This window comes from Anser cygnoides, chromosome Z (assembly GCF_040182565.1).
Source record: "Anser cygnoides isolate HZ-2024a breed goose chromosome Z, Taihu_goose_T2T_genome, whole genome shotgun sequence".
NCBI lineage: Eukaryota > Metazoa > Chordata > Aves > Anseriformes > Anatidae > Anser > Anser cygnoides.
Genome location: NC_089912.1, coordinates 66,595,152 through 66,618,704, shown reverse-complemented (window position 1 = coordinate 66,618,704; position 23,553 = coordinate 66,595,152). Strand labels below are relative to the sequence as shown.

The 23,553-nt window shown below is 35.8% G+C and overlaps 1 protein-coding gene across 1 annotated transcript in view; it reads right to left on the bottom strand.

Annotated features, from left to right (window-relative positions):
• Positions 1-23,553, bottom strand: part of SLC1A3 (solute carrier family 1 member 3) — a 62,596-nt gene that overhangs the window by 7,560 nt on the left and 31,483 nt on the right. The window contains exons 4-6 of the mRNA XM_013181799.3: positions 10,395-10,599; positions 8,949-8,991; positions 1,306-1,601 (exon numbers count right to left, since the gene is read on the bottom strand). Coding sequence (XP_013037253.1) covers positions 1,306-1,601; positions 8,949-8,991; positions 10,395-10,599 — 544 coding nt within the window. The remainder of the gene's footprint in view (positions 1-1,305; positions 1,602-8,948; positions 8,992-10,394; positions 10,600-23,553) is intronic.

Here is a 23,553-nt window from a genome sequence, read left to right as displayed (position 1 = left end):
GATAACACTAGCATGGAGCTGTCTGTATGGCAGAGGTTATGGCTCTGTGGGGCACCAGCAAGAGTAGTCTAATTTGATTTTTCTTGTCAATAAGGACACCTACAAGTGAAGAAGGAGCTAGAACTCAGCATAAAACTCTTAAGATCTACAGAAACACAAATCTGTTACAGCTAGACTTTTGATACAGCCTTATTTCCATAAATACCAACCCATTTTTTACAGTAAGTCATCAGAGTACACCATTACCTAGCATATCTCCACTGCACTTTTAGCCATAAAATCCATGTAGATGTTTCTCAGATACTACTCAGTGCTTTATCATTGTAAGCTTGCCGGTAAAGAATGAGAAAAGATTTTTTTCATTATATAGATTTTTAAGATGTTAAGAGTTTAACTTGTATGTATATTTATTATTATTTAAATACTATATTATAATATATTTAATTCTTTATATACTGTGTATATTACTCTTTATATAGTTATATGAATGTATATATAAGCATATTTATATAGTTTTATACTCATATATATATTTATATACTTTTTAGTTTTGCATCTAATACTGCAAGATAAGTGAGTTTGTTAGGGCTTTGTGGTTTGGTTTGGTTGTGTGTGTGTTTGTGTTTTGTTTTTTGGTTGTTATTTTTTTCCATAGTAAAGAAGGCAACAAGACATTTCAGACTATTTTCATAATTAACCTTCTACATGACAAAAAGATGAAACTTCAGTGTTTAAAAGAGTTCATACCTCTTGTTTGAGGGAAAAGGTATTGGTTTTATTTATCTACTGAACACAACAAGGAAGTAGAAAAAGTTATGTATGTTTGTGTGCAGTGCAGCTACAACGCAAGGACATATTTACACACTACACAGGAACCAGGAACCAGTTGTGTTGGAAACTAAAGATAGCAAAGTCTTGCTGTGTAGAAATCTTATTATGGGAGACATTTGTCGGTTTCCTTTAGCAAAGTCTAAGTAGATTATACGGACTTTGACAGCATGTTTTTTTGATTATTGTCTTTCTGAAGACATAGAATGGCTCTGTATAAGCTTGGCAAATTCTGCCATAGATCCTGATTTTGCTCCGGGTCAAAAGCCAAGCAGTCTGAAAGACTAGGCATTTTTTTAACAAATTACTTATATATACAGAATTACAGTTCTTGGGATCACTTACCAAAAAGGCTACAAGGAATTTAAGATCTTATTGTCTGACTTTCTGCCAGACAGATTCTAGCTATTCAGTGCATGACTGTGGTGAAAAAAAAATAGTTAGTAACTTAATCCATAATTTATCAAAGGCACTTACCACATGATTAGAGCTACCAATCTCATGATAGCCTCATTAAGGCTATCAAAGAAGTCTTTTAATGCCTGACCTTGCTCCTTCATGCTTCCGATCACTAAGCCAAAGCTAATTGAGAAAACCACCAAGCCAAGGGCATTCACTCCATTTACAGAACCTGGAACAGGAACCATTTCCTCTTTCATTCGGGTGAGAGTTTCCATTGCTTCAGACACATTGCTTATTATGGAAGCCACTGTGGATGTGTCATTGGATGGAATATCTACTTTAAACATTCTCTTTTCATAGTTAGTTTTGAACTGGTAAAACAAAAAGAACAGAAATATGGAAATCATGTGAATTATAGCAGACAAAGGTAAAAAAATCACACATTAAATTATTAATTACTACTGTAGGACATTTGAATTCTTTGTGTAGTACTTGGTGGTAAAATGAACTGTGATGAAAACCTGGCTTTCCTGAAAACAACAAAAATCTGTATTGACTTCAAGAGCTAAATCTTCTCCCCTTTAGATTCCAGAACTTGCTCTCTCATAAGTATGTTGAAATCTAAGACATGTTTATCTGTCTAGCTCATGAGCTTTGTGACAAAACTATTGATTCTGAGTTTGCGTTCTCATAAATCGTCATTTTTCCCAATGACATTTTTTCAATTGTTGAATAAATAGGTCTTTTTTTTGTCTTTTTGGAATACTCTCATGTGCTTTGGATTTTTCTTACTTTTTCTTCTTTTTAAATTAGAAAAAAAATTAGATTGAATGTAACCTAAACATAACATGCACCTTTTTTTCCATATCTTATAACCTGACATTAGGACTTTGCTATGGCAAAGCCATTAGTTTTCCCTGCTTTGCCGTAACAATTCATTATTATTATTACTACTACTACTAATTATTATTATTATCATTAAGGAAAGGATTTTACTTTAAATGGTTCCATTATGTAATGGGCAAATCAATTTCAAGATCTCAGTATGCTACTAAATCTCTACTTTGACAACCTGTATTCCACCAAATCATACTTTTACAAAGAGAAATATGTGCCCGGAATACTTCTTTCAGGGTTCAAAAATCCCTTCAGCCCTGTCCTGATTAAGTTCTTTTAAGCACAAAGAATACTAAATATCACTAGTAAAATGTATCTAATATAGCTCAGGATGCTAAATATAATTTTAAAGAAATGGAATACAGGTGTCAAGATTATTTAGCAACTTTGGATTTTTATTTCTTTGGTCCTGCCTACAAAACTCAAATATCAGGTCCAAGAGCTGTTGTATTATTAGTAACATTGGTAAACTATTGCATAGTCTGAGAGTATCTGAGTGAAATGGAGCTTATGGACTAAGATGGACCTGAATATCAACACCTAGCAACACCGACCTAAGTTTCTGTTATTTTCCATGCCTCAATAGTTTCGATGTACAATTACAACATATTCGCTGTATCTCCTAAAGACTTTAAGTCTTCCAGGATTTCAGGAAAATTTTTCTTACAGGAGATTTATGGAAATATTCTCAATAAGATGTCATAAGATGTAAACCACCATGGAGTTCAGATATTCTTGAGTTTTAAATTAAATTTACTTAAAAGCTTTAAGTCTTGTTCTGCAGTTAGAAGAGGCAGCTGAGCTGTTCAAACAGTTGGCTGGCATATAAAAGCATAGCTCTACTCCCTCAATGACTCCCATCCAATCTGTGATAATTTCTTCTCTGTGTCCATTCAGGTTTGATCTCCCCATGAGCCAGTGCTCTTTAAATTGGTAGGAAAATGATCAAGCACAAAGATGGCCATTTTTTGTACATGCTATGGAGGTAAATCAGCTCACTGAGAAATCGGATGTGTGCCAGAAGTGGCGAAACACTGAGAGTGGGACTACACAGCCAGGGAAAGAGGGCATGGGATTACCTCTTTAAGTGACGGAGAGGTATTAGAGTTGAAATGGAAATTACCTAGAAATTAACAGCAAAGAGATTTCATTTCAGTCCTGACAGGAGTGTTTAAGTATTGCCTAATGCTATATATCAAATACTTCTAATTATTATTTTTTTTAAGCGTATGGATGTGATGGTTTTATTATATGTATATTTGTATTTCTGTTTCTCAGTATGAGAAAAACTAGGTAAAAATTCCTAAATGCAAATATCTGAGGTGTGTAATTTTTTGTAATTTGTAATTGTGGGCATGCAGATTAGAAAAACATGAAAAAGTAAGGTCCTAGTGAGGTCTGGAATTAAAGACTAACACTCTGCAGAATTTCCTAGTTGCATTTTTTTTTCCTCCCCTTCTTTCTCTAGGCACATCATAACTGACTTCTGCCTGATTCTCCTCCATTATCTTTAGATTACTCTCTCATTCCTATCTATACGAGTAGGCTAAAAAAAACACATGATATGGCTGCTAGACAGTGTTAGATGTGTGCTGGCTGCTTACTGTTGGAACAGGTTAGGAGATAAGTCGTAAACTGCTTTTCTTTCAGTGTTACCACAATCTTAGTTTCTGCGAGACATCCTCCCCCCCATGCCGTGTCCCCTGTGTTGGAGCCACTGGACTCAACAATTACGATGGGGGACTGACAAAGAGTTGGGCAGCAAATACAATCACGTGAAGTTTCTGACTTTTGAAAACACAGCTAGAAATCATCTTAGGTTGCAATAGGCTTATTCCTTCATTTTTTTTTTTTAGTATTTTTTTTTAATTATTTTTTCATGCTGATTATGGAATTCTTTCCCAATGGGAGAATGTATTTGATTGTGTATTAGGTAGCTCTCTCTTTAGGGGTATAATATGGATTGTAGGATCTCTCCGCAAATTCTGTTTCCATTTCAACTACTACTGTGCACTCTGTGCACTACTGGTACACAGAACTCTAGATCTGTTCTGTTGACTCATCCTGTTGGTCAGACTTAAGTATTCAGAAATGTTAGCTTTAGCCCAGAGAGAACAGTCTTTCTAGAATCCTCCCCAGTGTGGAGAACAGCGGAGAAAGTGTTTATTTAGAAAGGCATTCAAAATGGGAATCTGAGCAACAGAATTAGAGCTTTCTTTGCTTTTATTACTTTATTTGCTTTATTTTACTTCATTACTTTATTTTTATCACATTTTTATTACTATTATTTTTATTTTACTTTATTTACTTTATTTTTATTACTTTATTTGCTGTGACGCAGTCACTTGAGCTGGTGATTCTTCCATTATTGATAAATGAGGGTAAGGATAAATATGTGGATATGTCTGCCTTCCTATGCACAACATTGTCTATCAAAAGTCATGAGACGATTCCTGGTGAAACAAAAGAAATTAAGAAAAACCAAATACAGGAACTGCAAAGGAGATATCTACCAAGGAAAAAGTGTAGGTTGAGGTTTATTCTTGTTAGTGCTTTTTCAGATGGCACTAAATGCAAAATACTTGAATGCTTGATAACTGCAAAACAAATTTTCTGTATGTGGAATGGTGAAAAGCCAACTGTTTATAGACAGTGATGGGGTTAAAGAGCACCTGCAAGAAGATAGAAAATATCAAAGGTTTTGAACTAGGTGAGTAATAGCAGAGTTGATGATTACCACTTTGCAGAAAAACTTGTGACAGACATCAATTTGTGAGTTTTTATGAAATCCCTATTTGCAGGGAGATCTCTACTGTATTGTGCTGGTAATCAGGGTTATCCACGATTCTTGGAGATCTAAGTAAAAATACTTAACTCTCCTAGATTTTTTTTAGCTCAAACTGACATTTTAACATTACATTACAATTCTGCATATCCTCATTCTTTTCCATCATTCAGTAATGGATGAAATGAGATAAAATTGCTCACATAAAGCAATCAGTAGGCTTAGGGTTTCAGATGAGCTGGTTATGTTTTACTAGATGTCTGCACAACTATACAGGGCTAAACAACATCTCTGTGATGCTGTCATTTCTGAGGTTGATCGGTACATTGTATCTCCAGACAGAAGCATTTCTGCCTGGTAAGACTTTAGATGCAAAATACTCACAAATTTTCCATTAATTCATGTATAGAAAGCAAACTAGAAGAGAGGCAAATACTATTTAATACATATTAGTACTAATAGTTTTTATGAGAAACCTTATCTGTAAGTGAACTATAAAAATTTATATCACTGAGCTGTTGAAAGGTTAAAATATATCTCAACCAGCCAAAATTATCATGAGGAATAGACAGTATATATTAGTATTGATATCTGGATGTGTGATTTACAGTTCCAATCCCCCTGGTAAGCATGAGTTAGGGAAAAAATATTAATGAAAAACAGCTCACAAAAAACACAGTTACTAGATGCACCTTTCCAGTTCTTTAAGCTTTGGCTCACAACCAGTTCCACTTGCTTTGTGAATACAACACAATGACCCTCCTCAAATTTGTAGAATGATTATTTTTCTCCTGAGGTCCCAAGTTCATTTTTGTTTCTTTTGTCTTTTTATGTATTCCCAGAGCACAGCACAAAGAATGACCAGTTATAAAGCAGTTTCTGCCTAACAAGCAGACTGCTCAGCCACATGATAGATAGCATCTTTGAATTTAGCAAAGAAAGAGAAATTAAAAGCTAATGGCTAGAACTGAAAGATAAATCCAAAGATTTATTTGCATATCCCCTAACTGGGGGTGAATATAGGGGTATGAAGAAGCTGTTGAACAAAGTTAACTAATTTTAGTTGTGTGGAATATTTATCTGCAGTCAGTCTTTTCAGATTCTCCTGACACCAATAAAAATCACAGCCCTCTGAATAGTGAAGGTAGCAACATATGTCATACGGAAATGACCAGCTCCACAATAGTGGTGAGAAACTGGTGAGTGGTGAGAAAGGAAGAGAAAAACCTTCCATTGCGTTCTAATTCAGATATCTGTCAGGAAAGAAACTTGCTTTTGGAAAAGGCAGAATGTGAGCATCTAATATATCAATAGATGTGATTCGAAAGTGGAGAGTGTATGCCAGTGATGGTTTCCACGTGTGCAAAGCTGTTGATCAGTATTATGCATCTGAGAGTAGAGAACTATGAGTATTCTTTGTATGAGACTGCAAACATGGTGTTGCAGAAGCAGATTAATAATCATCCTTCATAAATCTTTTAAGATACTTAAGAAAAAATTGATATGAGCTTTTGGAAAGAAAGTTTGGAGTCAGATGTACAAAGTCATCTGGATACCTATGAATCACAGACATACTGGTTTCTCCTGTAAAATGATTTAGTGTAACATGCCTAATACAACAAAAAATCAAAGTTTTGCTACCTGATTGAGAAGATAATACTACCAGTATGACTGATGTTTCAGTAAGCATATCTGCTGATGAAAGTCAGAAGAAATTTTCATTAAACATTTCCTGTTTATTGAACTGTTTTTAGGCTTTAGGCCATTTTTAGCCTTAAAGCTAAATTTAAGCCTTAAGTTTTTAGTCTTTAAGCCGTGAAGCATGTGAGAAACACAATATATGTGATATAAACAGAACCTACAGGACGTCTTTAAGAACTTAGATTTACAACTGCTAGTCACAGAGCTGAGTTTCCTGTTGCCGTAGGAAATTTTATTGAATGATTTTTATTTTTTTTACAAGCAATATATTAAAACTGATGAGCTAGTTCATTCCCACTACTCCTAATTTAAGATTTTTCCAGCACTTCACATTTAAGGTAATAAAGGGTAAAGATCTTACTCTAATTCCCAGTTTAAATTCAGTTATAGTGATTTCCTTGCCGATCTCTGCAATGGCCAATTCAATTCGTTATTGTGCCTTACACTCTTTCTTAGATTTACACTGTGCCAGGGCATACTGACTTTTGCTTTTGTTGGATATCTCAGTACAAAGTGTTTCAACTTTCAAGTAAAGTAAAGTTGTAAAATTCAAATTGTAAATTCACTGTGTAAGTGAATTTCATTTGTAATTTTCAAGTTGTAAATTTCACTATGTGTATCTTGTGGCAATGTCATTCATAAAAACATCAACTGATACACACCCAGCATCTCAATTCAGCAACTTCCATAAGTTTGGAAGCTGGGCCTTCCCTTCCCAAATTTTGTAGTTCTTAAAATAATCTTATCCCTTGCTCAACTATTTCACTTCCCTCTTAATATTAAAACCTCTGTTCTACAGAAGTCCAAAGAGATTAGAGTTGTTGCACTTCTGTTGCAATCCCCACCCCCACCCCAAGAAAGAGAGAAAGAGAGAGAGAGAGAGAGAGAGAGAGAAAGAGAAAGAAAGAGAGAGAAAGAGAGAGAAAGAAAGAGAGAAAGAGAAAAAAAGAAAGAAAGAGAAAAAAAGAAAGACAGAAAGACAGAAAGACAAGAAAGAAAGAAAGAAAGAAAGAAGAGAAGAAAGAAAGAAAATTTTACTTTTTTTTGTTGTCTTATGTATTTTTTATTTTCATTTATTACTCTTTCCTTCAGGGTAGCCATAGCCTTCAGTAGAACCGAGGCCTAATGGATTATCAACAGCTAAAATCAATTCCCAAATATTTTTGCAATTGCAACTCAAAAGTCTGTATAATTGCTTTCACCGGTTACAGATAATAACTTCTGAACTTGACAGATTTATTAAAAATACTTGCAGCTAGATATGTAACCTTAAGCCTTAACTCTTTCATTATTTTGAGATGAAGATGATGTAATTTCCTGACTTCATTACGTTGTTCTTTTTTTTTTTTTTCCAGTCTAGGTTAGATCTTTGCATTTCCATACTGTCCTTTTACATCATTGTCCTGACTTCATTGTCATCCTTGCTAAAAACAAAGTGATAGTATTTGTTGGTTTTGGACCTGCATCTTGTTTATCTTTAACTTAAAAAAAATCTTTAATGTAGAAAGTCACTACTTTTTATTGGTCATGGTTTATGCAACTAAAGAAAATGTCACTGTTTCTTTTAAATTCTCTCCTTCTGTAAATCAGCCTGTCTTTTGGAAGTTTCTGTTTTGTACTCTTGCTTTTTGACTTCCACATTCCAGCTTACTTAATTTTTACAGCAATAACTGTTAAATATTACCAGGTCAAGATTTTCTGGGGGCTCATTATGAAGCAATTAGATTACAACAATAGGTTTCCATAATGTCCCATTTTTAAAAGAGGAATGTAACTAGTTACTATCATGTATATATATATTTGTAGAATAGTTTAGGTTAAGCTGAAGCTAATTAGAAGAGAGTATGGGAAGCAACATAGAAAGAGCATTCCTACCACAGGCAACAGGATGTCCCCTTTTTTGATTCGCTTATTGATGTCCACAAAAATTGTTGTCTCAGTTTCTAACCTATGCACATTTTCCACGAGACATTCTTGAACATGTTCCAGTCTTTGTATGACGGTGCATATCTTAGTATCTCCCAATTTAACAGAACACTTTTTCTGAAAACTAAATTCCCTTTAGTGAAGCTTGCTGTAGACTGATGAGTTTGACATTATGAAAAAAACATTGCTTTGTTTTGCCAGGTGGGTTTTCTTCCCTTCTCACAGTAAATACTGAGATGATAAGATTGAAAACAAAGATCAGACTTGGTTGGGGGTTATTTTGGTGACAGATATCAGGACACGTAAGATTTGTTTCTGTTGTACAACCATAGGCTATTATTAAAGAAAATGCTTTTACATTTAAATGTCTTGCTTTATTATATGTTTTAGATGGAAAAATATTTTTTACCTGTTTAAAGCAAGCTTCCACCAGATTTGGAGGGAACATATTTCTGTGAAAGAGAAAGAAAACAATATAAGAAGTAATAGGACTCTAGTAATACTTTAGGCAGTGGCACAGCTAACAATAGGATTGACCAACTAATTTTCAAAGGAACCCTAAGATGAATATATATTTATGCATACAATGAGTAGAGCTTTGCATACATCTTTGGCCTGGTTAGCTTTATCAGGACAAAATGCTGTAGGGTTGGATAGACCATAGACAATTATAATCTCTGGATCCAATATCGTATAGCAGGTTTTGTTATGAAGCAGGATATTAGCTATTTACCAAATGAACAAAGCTCTGTGTGTCCGTTCTGACTTTGTATTTATTAATTAAAGTTTGTATTTATTAATTCTTTCTGAATCCAGATTAATAAAGGAGTTATTAATATTTAATGCTTTTCTACTTCTCAAACATTTTTTGCAGTCACATAGCACATCATGAATTTCATTAATCAATTTATTGCCTTGTGATTAAAAAAATAAATATTTCTGAATTTGGAGTATGCTTTAATAATAACACGGACATATAGTTACATATATGTGTGTATATTTGTTACATATGGGAGTCTGTTTGCTTTCCAGAATGGTGATATTTCTGAGGGAATTAGAGGCAGCCTAACTGAACAAATCTGGAGGAATCTGAGTGCAAACCTCTTCATGGGTCTTTCTGAAGTCCCCCTTCCTGGCAGCATGACTCTTGGAGGCCTTTCTCCATGTCTCTGGCTTCTCCAAATGGGTTAGTGGAACACAAAATTTTGGTGGCTTTACCTGTGGAAAAGCTCCTGAGTTCAAAACCTCAGCTTCCCTACTCCCTGGAATACATCTATGACATATTAGCTCTACAAAAGAGGTATTGCAGAGTCTCTGAGCAAGGAGAAAACAAGCTTTTATATCTGTGCCCCTCTATTTCAAGCATTTTATTTGCATGTTCCTGGAATTTATTTCCCATCCATATTATTTAACAAAGTTGAGTATATGCACGCAAATTGGCAGCTACCATTCAAAATTAAGATGAATAGCTAAATCAGGGATTCAAGTGAAGTGAGAACTGTCGAAAGTTGGAAGTAAAAGAAAGCAGAGGAATTTGGATAATAAGGATTGTGCTATGGAAAGAGGGGAAAAGACCCATGCAGAAAGCAGAACAGAAACGTTTCTTTTGTGTGTGAAAGAATCTTTCTTTCTTTGAATATTAAAAGCAGCTTCTTCCCTTGCAACAGCCTGATTTGAATATAAATCAACGTATTGTAGCATTGTAGGGGTTAGAAACAGTGATATTGCATAGCTGAAAGAAATCTGGCTAGTTTATACAGTCACTATCTACAATTATCCACTATTTTTCTCATGCAAATCTAAATATTACTGTTGTTGACATTGGTACAGAAAATGTGCAATATCATAGCCATACCTGATTAAATCAAGAAAGGCATCTGCTGCTGTCACTTGCACAATTTTGCCTTCTCTGTGCATGTTTTCTTTTGTACCTTTCCCAGGGTGGATGATGACCACAATGATTATACCAATCAGTACAGCAATGATCGTAGTACTCATGTAGTAGACTACTGCTCGGACTCCCATCTTCCCTGATGCTTTACTGTCCAGGGCAGCAATTCCTAGTAAATATAAGCACAAGCATGTTCACCTCATACAGTTGTGAGTAATGACTATAAACTCAGCATAATGAAAATAGGTTTGTGGGAAGAATTTTTAAGACCTTTACATTTAAAGCTATCCGGCATACACCATCCCTCTTTTGCAGCTCATACTGCTACTGTTTTCACATCCCACCCTTAATACTTGCTGCCACCCATAACACCTGCTATTTCATTTTCTAGTATAAGAATTACAGCTTTTTGTGCTTTGTTTACATTTGTAAAAGGCAACGATTGTTGGTCTGACACAGTGTGGCACTCCCTAGATCCAGCGAGCCAGTTTTTATCTTTTTATTAACATAGTTACCTTAATCTGAGAAATGTGCCTTAGAAATGTGCTTCACCTATCTGGTAATGGTAAAAAAGAAAACCGAGTACTCTCAAGAAATGTTGATAATATATGCTACAATTAATGTCTATGAAGATTTTTCTTCAGTCCTTAATGGAATGACCTGAGTTTACCTCTGTCCCAAGCCATGGGAGTTTAAAATAGATTAAGTGCTGTTAGCTTGTTTCAGAAAATCCTTGCTATTTTATGAATACACATTTAGAGTCCTTTATAAGCTTTGCAAAACTTGTGACATTAATCCTAATTCTTGGCTGTTCTTAATGTGTCTGGTCTAATGTGAATACTAGGGTGCTCAGTATGGCATCTGCTAAAGTATTTGTTCACCAGTTTGCACCAACAGGGCTGCACAGTGGTTTTTAAATGAAGGTGCAGTTCTGCCAGGGAAAGAGCTCTGAACCTCTCAGGAGTGTCTCATGAGGACTCTCAAATGGAAATGCTCCTTCTCTTTCCAAACAGGTGCAGTTACTGTTTGCTTACCTAAAATGACCCTTAGCACCTTCTCCTTAAAATTTCAAGTAGTCAGTAACTTCACCATTCTTGGTAGCTATACCACCTGTCCTACACCAGTGCTGCCTCTTTTGGAATAATGCTTTCAAAGTGCAGAATGAAGAAAGGGGTCATGAAAGGATCTCTTTGCTGTATTATCTTCTCCAATGCACTCCTATATGGCACTGTCTGATCCAAAATTTTGCTGACCACTCACATATTTATCTAGGTGAATCCTCTGAATGTAGAGGATGTAATGAATGTTGCCCAGCTCCTGCTCTGAGTACCAATCTTAGAAGAGAAAACATTTAAAATAGGGCAAAAGGAGCAGGTGAACATAAATAATACAGAAATATAAAACCAGAATCATAACCTGGAAAAATAAAGTATTTTCTCAAAATGCTTTTTACTAGGTACATTGTACTTCTGTTTTCCTTTTAAATGAAGAAATACGTGCTACTGGAGTTACAGTGAAACTACTCTAGATAGTCACTGATGTAACTGGGGTCAAGGCTGCATTCCAGGCTCTGATCAGATCTTCAAAGTACAAAACCAATCTCATGCTTCATACTTACCATTTTCATTTTTCCTAGGGCTTGCCTGTTCTCTCAGTAGAAACCATTACAGCCAGTAAGATTTGTACCCACAAAATAAATTGCAAAGAGAGACCAGTAGATTTGCACCCTGAATGGCCTGCTTTATGTGTTATTGTAACAGAAGAGTGAAGTGTTAGGAACACAGTAAGAAACTGAAAATAGAAATCCAACATTTGAAGCCCTGGATCCTTCATTTCTCTGCTCAGCTCTTCCATCAGTATCAGGGATGATAATGTTTATGGTAAGTTTACATTCATACATTTTGAAATTCTGTAAGAAAATTGGTAAATGCTACAAGTAATAAAAAGTTTTCTTATTTTTGTGAACAGGAAAGAAATCCTATAGCCAGTCTTGTGGGTGGATGCAGGATTGCTTATTTTTTTCTGAGTCCTCAAAATAATGCAAATGCAAAGTAATGCAAGTATAATTAACCAGTATAGAAAAATACAGCTAATAATTGTAGTAATGCAAGTATAATTAACCAGTATAGAAAAATACAGCTAATAATTGTTGCAGTCTTTCAGATCTGCTACTGAGTTGCACAGTGTTTATATCAGACAGCATTTGTTAGAAAATTTATGTTTAAAGCATCACTGTATAACAAAAAGAAATGTAATTTTAAAAGTGAAAAATGAATGCATGCATCCTAGTCCAGCCAACTTTGCTTTTATATATTTTAATTGCAGTTTTACATTTTTACTTGTTATTTCTAAAATAGAAGCAGTGGGTTGTACACTTTTTCATTTTAGCTGAGATCAGTTTTAAACTTAGTTTACATCTTAAAAATTGAAAGGTGAATTTATTCTATGTAATTTGAAAAAATAAAAAAAAAGGAAATGCATAGATTTTAAATCAATTGGTTTCCAGAATCCTGCCATTTCCAGCTAATAGATTCAGGACCAGATGCTGAGCACTGCCAGTCTACAGGGTTCACAGGCGTATGAACCTACTGCTTTAACCAATTCTGATCTTTCTTTGTATTCCACACTCGATAGTAGGCTGAGCAGCCTACACTGCAAAAATCACTAGGAGTCAGAGTAGGGCATATCTTAACACTGAAGATTGCTGTGTTGAAGGATTAGAGCTTGTGATCCTATTTCTTTCTTGGACTGATTGTGGGATCAAGTGGTGAACTGTGTGTAACTGATATGTCAGGGAGCAAGAGTCATGCTCTTTTCTTTGTAAGCTGCTTTCCAGCTTGGTTTCCTATTATGTGCTCTGGCTGTGAATACATGGCCCCCTTGCTTTAGGTTGCTCAGTCTCATTTCTGCTCTTGCTTATCATATAAATGACTTCTCAGCTTGAAAGTAGGGAACAGCAGTTCCTCTCTTCTCAGGCTCTAACTGCTCATGGCATGTATAGCAGGAAGCATTCAAAGCAAAGTGATGGCAGGCGTACATATGAACAAAAGCTATATGAGGGGGAAGCAAGCTCTCACCTCAGAGAGCCCTTACTGGGGAGCTGCTGGGCAGCCTTCCCTCCCACCCACAGGAGTTAATGGGAAGCCAAGGATGGACATGCGGTACCTTCTAGGGCCAAAGCTGCAAAAGCTTCCAGCACACCAACAGCAAGACTTATCTAAAAAATATTGAAAATCTGTTCTTAAAACATGAGAAAATGAAGGGGTTTGTTTTCTTTCTGTTTTAAGATGTTGACAGGATTTCGTAGAGCTGAATGGGTCTCTGGAAGGGTCCTTAATGAAGAAGCAATAAAGTTCACTCCAAAGCTTTCATGTGTCACAAACCATTGTATCCCCAGTGTGTCTTTTCACAGCCAGCCAGCAAAACTCCCGTTGTCCCACAGGAGATGTATGTGCCCCTTTCATCCCACTCGCTGCTCTCTCCTCCCCGTGGCTGCTGGCTCCTGCCTCTCTGCCTCTCACTGCCTCCTCTCCTCCTCCTCCCTCCCCTTCCCCAAGGGGCCTGGGAAACTTTGCTGGGCCACCGGTCCCCATGCACAGGGATGCCCTGGAGTTGTCAAGGCAACCCCCAGCAGAGCGCCTGTAATTCCTCCTAGCGTGTGCTCGCAAACAACGTGAATGGGAATGATTTTTTAAGTGTTGATGGGGAGGGAGGGAAGGAAGGGAAGAAAGAAGGGGGCAGGCATAAGTCTGTGAGACTGCAAACAGACTCATACCCCTGCCTGTCCCCTCCCTTCACACACTCTTTTCCTCTCTTGAGAAATAAGTGATGAATCAGTCATGCTGTGGGTGAAATAAAGATGTAATAAGGAGTTCTCCTTTACCAGGACAAAAAGCAAAGCCTAAGTGGTTCTTCAACAAAGGTGTTGGGGAAGAAATGAAAATATTTTGGGACATAGAAAAGGCAGCAAGCAAGTAAGCAGTGTAGTTGCAAAAGAAGGAGAAAGAGAAAGAAAGGATGGAGGGAAAAGGAGAAAAAATCTAGTTAGGTGAATTTGCTAAATTTTGAATTGTTAATTTGATTGCTCTGATTGTTCAGTTAATTTCTTCATGGGTCTGCAAATTATCATGAAATGATCATGCAACAGTTCTCTTGAATAGATACTATATTATTACTGGTTTCACGTTAATTATATTTTTATTGTACTTATGAGTCTAAATAATACAGAATACTGAAATATCTAAATCTGGAGGTGCCTCTATTGGTATTTGCTTTCCTAGACAAAAATTCTTGTGTTTTGTATAAGAGATATGTGCAAAATACTTTTAAATTTTGGTTACTTTAAAATTAATTTTGATGCACAATGAAGAAGATTTAAAATACATAAAATGATGAATCAGTTCTGAATGTGCATGTAGAACAAACTGTGCAGTATGGTCCTCATAAATATTCACTGATGCAAATAAAAAAGGAAGGTTTTGTGAGATCATTATTTTTTTTTTCTTATTCAATATCTTAGAACTGTACCGATGGTACTTTCTTGCTAATGTAGATTTTTGTATAAATTTTCTGAGACTGACGTTTCAGACTCAGTTTTTAAAAATAAAGCATTATGAACAGAACATCTTTTTACTGCTAATTATTTTCCTGTTTATTATTTGGAGTCTCTTCGTTAGGGAATTGCATTTGCTTGTTAAAGAGTCTTATGGTAGAACAGCGATAATGGCAACTGTTGATTCAGGAGTGTTGCCCTAATTTTATTTCTTTTAGGTTGTCGTTCACTCTCCTAATGAAGCAGTCTTAAATGGGCTACTCCCGACCCCCTACATCTACTAACCACTGTGTGATGAGTAAACGCTCAGTATGAGACTGTAAGAACAATCTCTTTTGTGTATGTTGATGAGGATTTCTGGAAATGAATAGCACTGTGCAAGGTCATGGTAAAATATCCTGACAGAAAAATACTAAGCAAAAACATTATTTAGAAAAAGACAGTGGCAGTACTGCCTGACTTTAATTAACATGATTAATTAATCTCTAAAGCTTTATTCTAATAGCTGCTGAGCATTCCCAGAAAAGAAAAGTCAAATAATAGTTAAAGTTTTGACAATTGAGTCCTTCACAAGATCAGGGCCCATGTTAGTCCAAACTCAAGATTATTTCTTTTAGTAGCAATAGCAGTAGAAGAATAAAATTGCAAAGAAAAAAGCTAAATAATATTTTCAAAAACTTTATGTATTAGTGAAGTTAATGAATATTAAATTAATACAGCTAATGATTTCCTGAAACCCCATAAAGTGCAAGTCTAAAATATAGTTCTGCATGCATTTTTGCATGAACCAATAGGACAAGCTAACCCCAAATCTCAATTTAATTTATTCTTATATGAATATGGAAATTTAAATAATGAAATTCTATGGTTTAATAATTTGTCCTGGTCTATTAAGATCATTTGACAAATCTCACAGGAAAAGTAGTAATTATGTTTGATCCAAAGTTACATGACTGTGATTAAGCCAAACTGACTAATGAAACCCATGGCTGGGATGTAGTACTGCAATATAATGAGCCAATTAATTGTCTAGAGAGGCTCTTGAAGTCATGCCCCACAGCTTTGTAGTCCAACTCCACCAGAAAACTCTTTACTTTGTTTTTTGTAGGGTAAGTTTTTTTGTCAGTCTTCTGAATCACCTCAGGATGGTGTAATATTAACACCAAAATTTTTACAAGGGAAGCAGAAGGAGAGCATGTCTGGGAGTCGACAGCTAGTCCTTTTGGCAGCTCTTTGCCATTACTTCAGGTTGTCTGTAGTGTTAGACCACATCCTTTGCTATTTGGTGGCAGTGCTTCTAAAGCATGTTCTGTGTTCCTCACTTTGCACTGTTTATCTTTAAGCTGTCTCTGTTCTCACCACACAGTTGAGCAAACAACATGCACCAGCTGGATGACAAGGAGAGCACAAAAGGTGTGTAAAAGAGCACCTGGGCTCTGGAGAGCTCTGGAGGGCCATGCCTTCTCAAGCCAGAACTGCCTTCCAAAAAATCTGCATAAAGATAATCCCAAGAATCCACATAAGCACATAAGGTGTTGTGCCTTTCTCTGTGGATTCTTCACCACTAAAGTAAAAAGAAAGGCTGCATATGATGAGAGAAAAAAAAAAAAAAACAACTTCTAGAGGATTCCCACCCCACCATATGTATATATTTCTGGTATTCATAAAGCTATTGGTTTGAGTTACATCTGAATGTGGATGCTGGATACCTCTCAGTGATAACTGATGCTGAATCACACTTAAAAATTCTGAAAGGTTTTGCACATGCAATAACACAGTGATGCAGACTGAACATCATATTCCCATTGGTCCAATACTTATTGACAGATACAGTGTACAAACTATGCTAGCAAATAGGTGTAATTTGTGCTTGGGGCAAATGTATTTCCTCCATCCCTTTCTAACTCTCACTAACGAAAAATAGTAAATAACTGACCGTGTTTCTTTGGTCTTCATCCTCCTGTCTGCAACTATGCTCTTCCAGCTGCAGTTTCATCATTAGAAAGGGTATGTATGTTAAAACATAGTAAGATACTGTCAGAACATTACTGATGAGTGTCAATGGTAGAGACCCAAATAGTCTCCATCGGCTTTACAGTGATTTTTACCTTTCAGTTAACCATGGATGATGAAAGATTATTTTGTCATCATTCATCACCAATATTGCTTTTTCAGTGGAATAAATTCATTTTAATGGTATGAACCTCTTCTTGGTTTCAGTGCGTCAACAAAAGTTGTTGTCTGATTTTTAAAAAAATAAGGCAATTTATGTTGGAAAGTGTTTCCTGGGCCATCAAGTATAGTACTCTGATACAACAGGCAAGTATATTATACAGTCTTGTTTATAAATTTCTCAAGCTTGAGTTTCAAATCAGTTGCTCATTTTACCTTAGCTGTTCTTGTGGTAGTTTATTCCACAGCCTTGCTCTCTTCTTACTTAGCTTGTTTCCACAATACTTTTCACAGTTGCACAAAAAACTTCACTTTCTTTCTTTAAAATTATTCTCTGTCTCAGGACTGTGTCAGTCACTGAAGGCAGGGAAGAATTCAGTAATCTTCCCCAGACGGTGGTTGTTGTTGCTAAATCATTTTAGACTTCAAAGTATTACAGCCCCCAGTAAAAGGAGATACGTAAATAGCACTTAGATGCTGTATTTATTGAGTGTCAGTGATATTTCTGTTACTGAAGGGATATGCTGTACTATTCTGAAGACCATAGTTGATTTACTCTCAGGGGCTGCAAGATGCAAGAGTGTGTTTGGAGAAGTACATTTCCTGAAACTCACATCTGCCTGAGAAGAAGCCTGCTGTGGGTCTGTTTAGATACCCATTTAACTCTTCACATTATTCCATCTTTTGCTCACAGTATTGGAATGTGTCAAACAATATGCTTTTTGAAGGGAAACTAGGGAGTAATTTATCTTCTTTATGTGTGCTAAGCAGAGCAGGAGGTAGAGGCAAGCAGGGATTCACAGCAAGCCATGGAGCAGTGATTAGTAACAGCTGACAGTCTCAAACCAAGACTCTCTTTCTTTGGTTACCTCATTGTAATAACAGAGTACAAAGGACTGACTGTCTTCAAGCCAAGAACCAGAGACCCAGGAACACAGAAAATAGCAGCTCACTTTTTTTTTTTTTTGTTTTGTTTTTTGGTAACAAAACACTGCTGCTACCTGTACAGTGCAATTCTAAAAAGACATCATTTCATATCCAGACATTTGGGCTAAAATTTCCAGTAAATAAGATTCTTGCTGGGCATAAAGCTACTCATTTTCTTTATCAGGAGTGAAGTAATGAGCACAGAACATTTGCTTAAGAAAAACATAATGTAACATGGTAAGTTATATCAGTTTGATCAGAAAAAAAGTTCATTGTATTAGCTGATAAACCAAAGCATGTTAAGACAGCTTGAATCCTACAGGACATGTTGTTACAAGACTGAAATAAATATGCTGGTAGTTAAAGCAGACTTCTACTGTATTCCTCAAGGATAAAAATACCACTTTTCACTTATTCTGAACATATTGCCAAAAATATCTACTTTAAACACAAAACACACTGCATCCTGGCAAGATACGATTGATAGAGATACTCTTCCCTTCTGAATGTTGTTAAGCATGTTATATAGTACTCCATAAACTTCATTAAAAAGTACCTTAAAATACACGTGGAAGCTTTTAATCTGCTAAAAGGCAGGTCTGCGTTTTGGCAGACAGTGCCTGGAGCCCTTCAAAGACATGTTTTTGTATGTGCAGTACTTATTAAATAGCATTCCACAAATGTATAGGGCTTCTGTTATCTGACTGGCTCTATATCACGTGATGAAGCTGTAAACTATTTACTATGCTAACGCACTCCTGATCTAATTTAGCCGCTACTGAAAAACATAGTATGACATGCTTTGGAATCCAGATGTGAGATTAAAGGTATCCCTAAAGGAACAGTAGCTAGTAATGCAGTCTAATGTAAAAATGCATTTGCTTTTACATCTTTAGTATGTAATAGATGTCTGAAGAGGCACTTCTATCGAACTGCTATAAAAATGAAATTAACACAATTAGTCAGTGAAGTGCAAGATTTAAAAACTGGAAAATTAAGGTTGCTTGACTTAAAAAATTAGAAGTATAAAGGTAGAGATAGATAAATCTTTGTTTGCAAACTGACATAGGATTTGAGGTACAAAAGCTGTACCAAATACTTGTACCAATCTGTGATTTATCACAGCTCTAAGAAGGAGGCGTCACCTCACTCAAAAGGTGATCCAGCATTGATGGCCAGCCAATTTTTGGCTGTTCAATAAAACTTCCAATAATACAGTGATGGTATTTCTTATTTGGATGATTGCACACTAGAAACTGAAACTGATTAAGTTCATGCAGCAGCCATCATTTGGAAAGAAGTTTTGTTCACTTGGATGTGACTCAACTAAGATTTGAACCAATAGTGATGTGCTTCTAGTCTGTATAGTAACAACCTGTCCATCAGGTTTCTGCTCATATTTTAATTTTGGCGAAACTTTTAAAACATTGAGACATCATATTTCTTTACTAACTCAGCAATACTAAGGTATTTTGGGAAAGAACTGCATGACATTGCCTTTAGATATGTTAGCAACACATGATTTTTTTTGGAATAATCTGAAGTTACAGTAGTAACTGCCCACTCACAAAATAATCTGGTGTATTTTGTTGTTGTTGCAGTAGCTAGAATTTATCTTTGGTTTGTTAATAATCCAGGCTCAGCCGTCTTTAATAAATCTTTCCAGTGACAAAGCACTGATTGGTTCTTCTGTGTCCAACCCCAAAGTGATAAATTTTCAATTTGCTTTCAAGCTAGCAGTTTAATCGTCTGGTGCGGTTTTATCTATTGATCTTGCACAGAATTTATCTGAGCTGCTCATGGAGCTGTTGCTTACTGCTTTGTCTGTGATACAGACACTATGCTGGTGTTTACATGTTCTTGTAATCCTTTTAGTTTATTATATTATTTCCCATTTTTCAGGCATTTTTTTAGTGTGTACTTTTTTGCAACACTGTGTATACTTTTATAAGTTGTTCTTGACTGATTTTTGCTTTGCTCCCTGACTTTTCTCTTCTCACATCTCAGGTATAATTTTAATTTCCACCAAGTTGTAGTGCTATCTGCATTCACTTGAAGCACCATAAATCAACTTGAATGGAGCTCCACACTGCTGTTGCCGGTCTGTTCCCCAAACTGATTTTAAAATATCTGTTATCTATCTATGACAGTTAAGTCAGCAGTTTAGACATAACATTCTCTCAGTTTGGGGAAGTTTATCCTGAAAGACATTGCCACCAATACCACAGCGACTTTGGTGCAGCACCTAGTGTAGTGGGGCCTCAGTCTCTGATACTGCAAATAATATGTACTGCTAGATAGTAATATCTGTCTGTGTCAAAAGGAAATACACAGGATTGGTCCTTACCACCTCTTTTATGTCACTATTTGCGTTAGAATTTGAATTTATTTGACAATATAGATTATATTAGATTCTCCTTTTTCAAAGAATAACATTAACTCGGATTTGATAAGAAAAATTCTGCATATTTTTTGCATACCATCAAGACCTGAATCTTCTTTTAATAATGAATTGAGAAATAATATGAAACTTCCTTTATCGAGTATACAACACCTGTTTGAAGCATATGGGATTCAATACAGACATCATGGCAAAGAAAATTTTAAAGACACTTTCAATTTTATGAACTGGCAGCTTTTTAAAACACTACTTATAATCTGCCTGCTAATATTTTAATTATAAATAAGAACATCCTAATTTATGAGATCACTAGCACATTTCTATTTACTTACTTATTTTTACAGACCATAGGAGGAAATAATGTTTTCTTTACACCGTATCTCTGCCCCAAGAGTTTAAAAGGTAACAAACATGAATTTTAGCAAGAACTTATTTATTTTTATTTTTTTGTGTGTCTGTGTGTGTGTGATTTTAAGGCCATAGAATCATAGAATAGAAAGGCTCTTGTTGGAAGGGACCTTAAAGATCATCGAACTCCAACCCACAAAGTTCACTGGTAATATGCCATAGGAATACTACTCAGGAGTCATTGCTTTCACTGCAACTAGTCAATTACACTTTAAATTGCCATTACAGTTTGGATTTTTTTTTTCGTAGTTGGGTAATGATGTTAAGGCTGTTCTGAGAACTCGTTATGAAAGTGTGGAACTGGAGTTTCATGTGAATGGGCTTTTGTTTTCCTTCTCTTCTCTCCTTTGTTTCTGTGACCTCTTGAACTCTGGGTCACTGATTCAGTTACAGCCTTGCAACATCAAAGTCGTACATTTTTTGCTTTGTCTTTAGCCACCTTACAGACTTGTAGGAGGCAATGGGAAGAAGTTAAGTCTTCCTTTGGAATGCCTGAGAGTAGCAATCAGGCAATTAAAAATCAATTTTTAATAATATTATTCAACTCTTTTCTGAGATATTATGGTGCTAAGTAGGGCTGAAAAAAAAAATGTTTTGGCTTCCATGATTCAAGTGATATACAGAGCCATCTAGGCATGATCTGCTTACAAGCAGGACTTAGCATGTGAATTTCTATGAGAGGTATGAGGTACCAAAGAAAATATCAAATGCTTTAAAACTGAACAGATGAAAGAGAAGGGGTTTTTTAGGTTTTGTTTTGTTTTTTAGGTTACTGTTATTTTTGGACTGTGATGTTAGCGGAACAGAGAAGAAGCTTATTTACTTTTTAATGATCATTGAACATCAAACATCTTGAATTTGAAAGCTTTATTTTCTCTGTGGTTGCAGGTCCTTTGCACAGCTTCATTAGCCGTGAGATAGACATTAGCAGGCTTAGTAAGCTAATGTTCTCTAGCTTTGTTTTCAGGGTCGGGGGAGTTAAGTTGTACTGCAATTGTAAATACTAGACAAGGCTGATTTTCAGTGCAAGAATGTATTCATTAATGAAAAAGCCATTCATTAGGTGAACTCTCGACCAAAACTTATTTTTTCACTAGCTTTTAAAAGGAGCTATATTCACTGGAGAATCTCTGATTTTATCAAATATTCAAATCTAAATTAGAAGTGGGTGGTGAAATGTTAGAATAAAGTAAGTATTTAGCTTTGCATACAAGTAGAGCTGTTTATGGAGGGAGAAAACAGTATCAGCATGTTAATTCTAGTGCAAATATTATACTTCCACTACTTTTTTTTATTGACCACCAGTAAAAAGCTAGTGGCATAATTGCCTGAGGAAGAAAAGGTGTAATTATCTGAAAAAATGTGAATTCTCTTTAAGTATGTTACCATTAAAAACCTGCTCCTGAAAACATGCTTAAGTAAGGCAACTTCATGAGGCCCTTCAAACTCTCCCATGAAGTAGTGATAAAGTATACTGCTTAAAGAATAATACTAGAATCGACAGCTCTAACTACTCAAGAATTACATGTCAAGCTCTCTAAATATTGGAATAACTTAAAAATCAACATTTTGTAGAACAAGTACTTGTTGTTGTCTGACTAAAGGGTTTTCAGGGTATAGTCTACTTTTGAGTTTTTATTCACATCCAAGGAATAAAAATATGCTTAGATATTTGACATTCAGAGAGGATGAGTCTTTAAGAATATCATTAAGATCTGAACACTTCCGATGGCAGGAGAGTAGATCACTCTAATGTTTTCTTTATTCCCATATTTCATATTAGGTATTAGAACTGAATTGTTATTCAATTGTGTAAAACTGTAAAGAATGTGATCTTTTAACTTCCCATATGGTATTGCCCCATAAATAATGAGACAAATTTTTTTTGCACAAGTCTTTCCGTATCGTAATTTACTTCTCTTTGTAGAACATCATTGGTATAACTCCTGCAGATAAAAAGGTCCCTTCAAGAAAAAAACTACAGAGGTACATGGGACAATTGTGTCAGATGAGTTGAGGAGACAAAAGTTAAGAGCTGACCGTTCCAGCTGTTTTTCTTGACATTTTGCAAGATGTGTTCACAACAGCAGGAACTGAGTTTGTGATGCACTAAACTGCCCTGTTCTGCTAACTGTGCAAACCTCTAAGGAATCTGTGTTTGCACAGATTGCACATGTCCCTCTTTCAGATGGCAGTGCCATGCTTTGCAGTAATGAACTCTGGGTCAGGATGAGAGAAACTAAACACACCACCACTGTTGACCTGAGAAGCACTGAGACAGGCCACTCAAGAAAAGCCAGCCTTGAGAACAGTCACTGGCCTGTAGAGATTTCTTTCTCACCATTTCTGGAATTTGGATGATACTTGCTACCTTCCAGAGACAGAGAGATGGGGCTTTTAAGTGAATGTAATTGACTTTGCTGTGGTGTGTATCAGTGACATCACTGTTCTCAGTCAAACCTACGGAGATCAAGTCCTAGAGAGAGTAAAAGGAAAAAGGCTTTGTGTAAATGTCATCAGGGTGGCCCATGTAAAATATCTGAGGCAGTACATAGAAGTGGCAGAGTATGCCCAGACCTAGACAAAATGTATACTTCCTAGAATAAATGATCACCAAAACCAAACCAAACCAAGCAGTGATTTCTGGAGCTGGTGGGATGTTG